The sequence below is a fragment of the Carlito syrichta genome, unplaced genomic scaffold (assembly GCF_000164805.1).
Source record: "Carlito syrichta isolate Samal-C Ts95f unplaced genomic scaffold, Tarsius_syrichta-2.0.1 Scaffold218378, whole genome shotgun sequence".
Classification (NCBI taxonomy): Eukaryota; Metazoa; Chordata; class Mammalia; order Primates; family Tarsiidae; genus Carlito; species Carlito syrichta.
Genome location: NW_007162474.1, coordinates 83,662 through 90,502, shown reverse-complemented (window position 1 = coordinate 90,502; position 6,841 = coordinate 83,662). Strand labels below are relative to the sequence as shown.

At 41.6% G+C, this 6,841-nt stretch overlaps 1 protein-coding gene across 1 annotated transcript in view; it reads right to left on the bottom strand.

Moving 5' to 3' along the window:
• The window catches only part of LOC103253290 (protein unc-13 homolog B-like), a 107,770-nt gene that overhangs the window by 22,544 nt on the left and 78,385 nt on the right, over positions 1–6,841 (bottom strand). Inside the window, exons 4-5 of the mRNA XM_008051662.2 lie at positions 1,856–1,973; positions 664–787 (exon numbers count right to left, since the gene is read on the bottom strand). Of these exons, the coding sequence (XP_008049853.1) occupies positions 664–787; positions 1,856–1,973 (242 nt within the window). The remainder of the gene's footprint in view (positions 1–663; positions 788–1,855; positions 1,974–6,841) is intronic.

Genomic DNA, 6,841 nt, shown 5'->3' with positions numbered 1-6,841 from the left:
TTCCTGCTGGGCTCCGGCGATCCTTCCGCCTCAGCCTTCCAAGTAGCTGGAATTAAAGGCATGCACTACCACACCCAGTTGATTTTTTGATTTATTGTAGAGATGAGGTCTCACTGCCTAGGCGGGTCTCGAACCCGTGGGCTCAGGCAATCCACTCACCTCAGCCTCCCAAAGGCGCGGGATTACAGGCTGAGCCACCGAGCCCGGCTTGATTTTTTGATTTATTGTAAAGATGAGGTCTCGCTGCCCAGGTGGGTCTTGAACCCGCGGGCTCAGGCAATCCACTCACCTCAGCCTCCCAAAGGCATGGGATTACAGGCTGAGCCACCGAGCCCGGCTAAATCTCCCTTTCTTAAAAAAAAAAAAACAAAAAAAAAGAATAAAACTAACAAGCAGCTATTTCATAAGTCATTATAATAAATAGTCACAGAAAACTGAGTGGAAGAGAATGTGGATTTTTTAATGAGTACCATTCTATAGTCTACTCTGCACCATGCCCTGGGCTAGGTATTACGGGGAAGACAGTGGATGTAGACAGAATGTCCTCAAAGGAGATGGCTGAGGAGACAAAATACACATTAGTGAAACAACTGGCAAGCAATATGTTTGATAATGCGGTAAAAAGCATTAAATGTTTTTAAAAATTTAATCAAATAGACTCACCAAAAGGTAACTCAAATCTTGTATCAAGCAAAATTTTATGAGGAGTTGGGTTTTTAGTTCCACAGATCTCATCATCTTTCATTAATGTCTCTGCTTCCAATGTGGACCACTCCCCAGGCCCTTCCTAGGAAACAAAAATCTAGGATTAAACTTTAATCTTTCTAGGCTCCCCTCTTGATTCAAGAGCCAGGAGTTTTTCTCTGAAGTTTCTTGCTTGAGAGCGTCTAAGGACCACTCACATCCTGAGAAGGCAAACATGCCACTGTCACTTCCTCCCTCTGCTGCATATGGTTTCTGTTCTCCCTCTTTGTTGGGAAGAGCAGCTTTCACTGTGCTCAGCTTTGCAGGCTCAATGAGACTACAATTTCTGGAATATCAAACTCTAAAACTAAGCATCTCCGTGGATCAATATTTAATCTGCACAATTCTTAATGACTGTGTCACCTAATGATATGTCACTGCTTCTAATCAGTATAAAGCTATCAACACTGCTAGCTAAATGGAATTGAACTGGGGTCTGCCATCTGAAAATGAACTCCCCATCTACCTAGGGAAATAGATAGACTTAGCCAGAACTAAAAAAAATACAGAAAAATCTCTCCAATCCCAAAGAGAACTCATGGTCTGCGTTAAAGCCAAATAGGAATGTAATCAAGTTTAAACAGGTCCAAAGTGAGTGTCTATAAGAAAATGATGCTGAGTTGTGGTCTAATCTGGGAAAATCGGTTGAGAGTTCTGGACTAGAAATATCAATTGCCAAGTCTGGTAGTTTCTTAAACTCTGTTAGGGTTACATGTGGAAGAAGAAGACTAAAACCAATTCTCTAAAGATTGGTGACTCAGACAAAGTAGAGAATAGTATTCAGCAAGGAAGTTAAATGGAACTCCTCACAGGGAAGTGTGAGAATGCAGAAATCAAACGTACCCCGGGTAAACACTACTCAGAAGGGGCTGGCTGGCTACCAGCGCTGAGGTGCTTTGGCACCTCTGAGTTCAGTCACAGGACACAGAGTAGGCCAGACTTAAATAAAACCTCTGGGTGAAGTTAGGAATAGGCAGGCCACACACTCTCTAATTAAAAAGGAAACAGAATAATCTGAGATGTATGGATGAATATTACCTAGAGTGGAGCTAGTATAGAGAGAAGCAAGGGCTAGGAACCATACCTCCAAATGGGCAATGCACTGACTGACCTCATCAGACTGACGAATAGTCTTCAAGGCAATCCACACGGTCCCCAACATGGTATCCCAGATCAGTCCTTTGTTCCATACCTCCACACTTAGACCCAGGTCCAGGCGACTAATCTCACTACAGGAAAGAAGAAAGTCCTTTGAGGAAAGCTAGGCAAATTGAAGGAACAACATCTATTTTGCTAAGCCCTGGAAGCTTTCTCATTAGGATCTTTTCTTCAAGGAAAATTTAAATGTCCCAGAATGCTGTTAACTATTTGTTAGGTTCCTAGAAACATATCTAAGGTATCCACAGAAAAATATCTTTGTTAGAGTTATACAAAATGAGTAAGAGACTGGTTGTACCACATAGTGCCTATAGTTAATAAGGTATTGTGTACTGAAAAATTTGTTAAGCATTCTTACACACACACACACACACACACACACACACACACACACACACACACACAAACTTTTGGCGATGATGGATATGTTTATTATCTTGATTATGGTAACAGTAACATAAGTGTATACATATATCAAAACCGTACACATTAATTATGTGCAGTTTTTTATACCAATTAAACCTCAATAAAGTTAGTGGTGTGGGCGAGGGGAATGCCTGTATCAGTCTGTTCCTTCCCCTTTGGATATATATTCATGGTTAGACTAATGCAGTTTCACAAAACATGAGGCCAAGTGATGAGGACATTATTGCCAGGCCTGCATGCCTACAATTTCCATCCTTAGGCAAAAGTTTTATATATATGTGTGTGACTATATATATTTTTCTTTTTCTTTTTTTTTTTGAGTCAGAGTCTTACTCTGTCCCCTAGGCTGGAGTGCAGCGGCACACTCATGGCCACCGCAGTCTTGACCTGCTAGGCTCAGGCAATCCTTCTACCTCATCCTTCCCATAGCTGAAACCACAGGTGCATACCACACCACATCTGCATAGGTTTTTGATTTATTGTAGAGACAAGGTCTTGCCAAGTTCCCCAGGCTGGTCACAAACCCCTGGGCTCAAGCAATCCTCTTGCCTCTGCCTCCCAAAGTGCTGGGATTTTAGGCATGAGCCACCACACCCAGCATCAGTTTTATATATTTTATTGTTAAAACTAATACCATCTCAACATATACCTATGCACTATATACAGTAAAATTTTAGGAAAGGTAAGTCTTCTTATATTTATGAAAGGGAGTCCAGGCAAAAGTGAAAAGGTCCCTGAGAACATTTAATTTTGATGGAAACGTGGTCAGAGGCAGATGAGGGTCTAGTTCATACCACTCAGCCTCTAGTTTAACGACTAATAACTAGTCATTATTAAACTAGACATTGTCACTTAAAAACAAAATTACTATCACAAGACAATAATAAATATAATGGATTTTCTGCCAGGTGTGGTGGCTCACGCCTGTAATCCCAGCATTTTGGGAGGGCAGGCGAGAGGACTGCTTGAGCTCGTGGGTTCAAGACCAGCCTGGACAACATGTCGAGACCTCATCTCTATAAGAAGTCAAAAAATTAGCTAAGCATGGTGGTGTGTGCCTGTAGTTCCAGTTACTTGGAAGGCTGAGACAGAAGAATCACCTGAGTCCAGCAAGTCAAGGTTGCAGTGGCTGGGAGAGTGCCACTGTACTCCAGCCTGGGCGACAGAGTGAGACTCTGACTCAAAAATAAATAAATAAATAAATAAAAATAATGATTCTTCTATAATAATAATCAGGGGAAAATTATATGAACAGAAATTATTCCAGAAAGAGCCAGACAATCACTATGTAAAGGCAGTGTCTATCATAAATGGAAGAATATCTGCTTGGATGAACTAACTCAAATATAATCCCAATCCCAAAGTAGAACATGCAAATAGTACTTACATTAATGACAAAAATGTTCTCCAGAAAAGTCTTATTGAAGCACAAGGTTTATATGAGGGGAAATGCAACAAAGATGAGACAAGCCAATTCCCGCAGAAAGATATTTCCAGGAAAATAACAGTTATTCATCACAAGTAGAAATTTCAAGTTTGTGCCTTAGAAGTTTCAAGTTCTATACTGCTACATCATAAGATAAACAGTCTCAGATTCACAAGTTTGGATTATGGAATTATAGCCACAGAATTGAAGTTGAGTACGCTGAAAGAGCGTAAAAGAAAATTTGTCCCCTTTACATAAATACAATATAGCACAGAATGTACTGAGTTTATTTATTCATTTAATTTATATTTCCTGAGCACTTATAAAACATATGCCTTTGGTGAAGACACATAATATAGGACCCAGTTTTTGTCTCCAAAAACTTCCAAACTATCTAGAGAGCTGTTCAGTCACAAAGTAGGTAACTAAGCCTAGCCATTAAGTTAGGGTGTTCACAGTGAGAAAATTAAGTTTTTTGTCACATAGTTTCATTCAGCCTAATTAATCAACGAGTTTTGGAAAATCTACATAACACTTCCAAATCCATCTGAAAGCCTGTATTTGAATCTAGAAAAGAACAATTGCTTGGGGATATATACATAATATTCCTAAAGCAACTCCTAAACAGTACCTCAAACCAACAGGTAAAAGAAATATCTAAGGATCTTTAGCAACTTGACTTGGACAGATAAAGAAGAAAATCTGTTCTTCAAAGAACTCTCTGGGGAGTAAGGCCCAAACAAATTAGTATATCTTCTATAAGAAGCTTCTCCTCCCAACTAAGAGAAGTCTAAGAGCTCTATTTTATTCCTCATCCCCAGTGCCCTGGGAAAGTTTCTTTTCTCTGTAACTGGGGCCTGGTGGCTCATGCCTGTAATCCCAGGACTTTGGGAGGCCAAGGCAGGCGGATTGCTTGAGCCCAGGCGTTGAGAGTAGCCTAAGCAACATTAGCAAGACCTCATCTCTACAAAAAATATAAAAATTAGGCAGGGTGCGCCTGTAATCCCAGCACTTTGGGAGACAGAGGCGAGAAGATTACCTGAGCCTACGGGTTCAAGACAAGCCTGGGAAACTGGTAAGACCTCATTCCTACAATAAGTTAAAAAATTAGCATGGCGTGGTGGCATATACCTGTGGTTCCAGATACTTGGAAGGCTGAGGTGTAAGGATCACCTGAGCCCAGCAGGTCAAGGTTGAGGTAGCCGTGAGTGTGCCACTGCACCCCAGCCTGGGAGACAAAGTAAGAGTCTGACTCAAAAAAAAAAATTAGCCAGGTGTGGCAGTGTGTGCCTGTTAGTTCCAGCTACTCAAGATGCCGAGGCAGAAGGACCACCTGAGCTGTGACTGTGCCATTTCACTCCAGCCTGGGTGGCAGAATAAAACAATCCCCCAAACCTCAACCCCCACTCAAAAAAATTAGTTCAATCAAGAGCATATGTGCATACGCAGATATATGCTAGGCAAATCTGCACAAATAAGTGAAGGTGCCTTCCTTGCACTTAAGAGATGAATAATCTAGGGCTGGGTGCAGTGGCTCATGCCTGTAATCCCAGCACTTTGAGAGGCCAAGGCAAGAGGATTGTCTGAGCCCAGGAGTTCAAGACCAGCCTGGGAAACATGGTAACACTTCATCTCTACCGTAAATCAAAAACTTAGCTGGGTGTGGTGGTGCACACCTGTAGTCCCAGCTATTTGGAAGGCTAAGGCAGGGTCACCTGAGCCCAGCAGGTCGAGGCTGCAGTAGCCACAACTGGGCTGCTGCACTCCAACATGGGCAACAAGATGAGACTCTGACTCAAAAAAAAAAAAAAAAAAATTAACAATCTAGTCCAAATAAAATGCAGAAATATTAAAGACAAATAATATAAGAAATACCAAAATGGATATTAGATACGGCTACATCATACATTAGGGAGAAGGAAAAAGGAGAAAGGGAGACAGGAGATCAGCAATGAAATTGCCAGTGACAAAAAGACAGGGTAGGAGGAATAAGGAACAGAAAGAGCAAAAAGGTAGAGAAAGTAGTTAATTAAACCCACGTGTAATAGGGGAGAAGGCAAAATTCACACAGCATCTCAATGTGGGAGACAGGGAAGAAAATTTACACACATCACAGCAGGGTTGAAAGGGGAAGTGCTATGGGAAATTGGAAAATAAACACATAAGAATTATGCTGCTAGGCTAAAAAGATGTGAGTTAATGAGATGTCCTTCACATGCTCGGAACAGTTGTAACAGGATATGATTGTTAACATCCAGCTGGAAGTTGGAGGAGAGTAGGAATGTTAGGTTAATATACCATAGCCAGGACTATAGCTAACACAGTAGTATGGGAAGAGACTTGTATAAATGTCCATAGCTGACCCTGCCTACTACGTGTGCAAAGAAGGGAACAGGAGGTCTCAGTTTCATGTCACTGTAACTGAGAAAAGGAAAAAATGAGGCATATATAAGCTTGAGAGAGAGGTAACTAGTGAGAAACATGACCTCTCTCTCTCAAAACTTGACATCTTTTTGAAGCCCAGTTTTCCCTTGGCTTCCAAGACATCATTTCCTGGCCCTCCTACCTCTCTGCTTATTCCTCCTTAGTCCCTTTTGTCCCCTCATTAAATGCTGGTGTTCTCTAGTTTCTTCCCCAGACCTTTTTCTCACCAAATATATCTCTCCCTAAGCTTTTTCATCTACCCCTATGGCTTCAACTGACCAAAATATTTTTCCAAAATATTTTTCTGGGGGCAGTGGCTCACCCCTATAATCCCAGCACTTTGGGAGGCCGAGGTGAGAGGACTGCCTGAGTTCAAGACCAGCCAGGGCAACTTGGAGAGACCTCATTTCTACAATAAATGAAAAAATTACCTGGGCGTGGTGGCATGTGCCTGTAGTTCCAGCTATTTGGAAGGCTGAGGCAGAAGGATCGCCTGAGACCAGCAGGTCAAGGCTGAGGTGGCTGTGAGCATGCCACTGCACTCCAGCCTGGGCGACAGAGTGAGATTCTGACTCAAAAAAAAAAAAATATACAGAGTAAACAGAGCAGAAATAATCACTGTATTTATGTTGTCAAGTGTGGAAAGAAATAAATGTAAAGTTT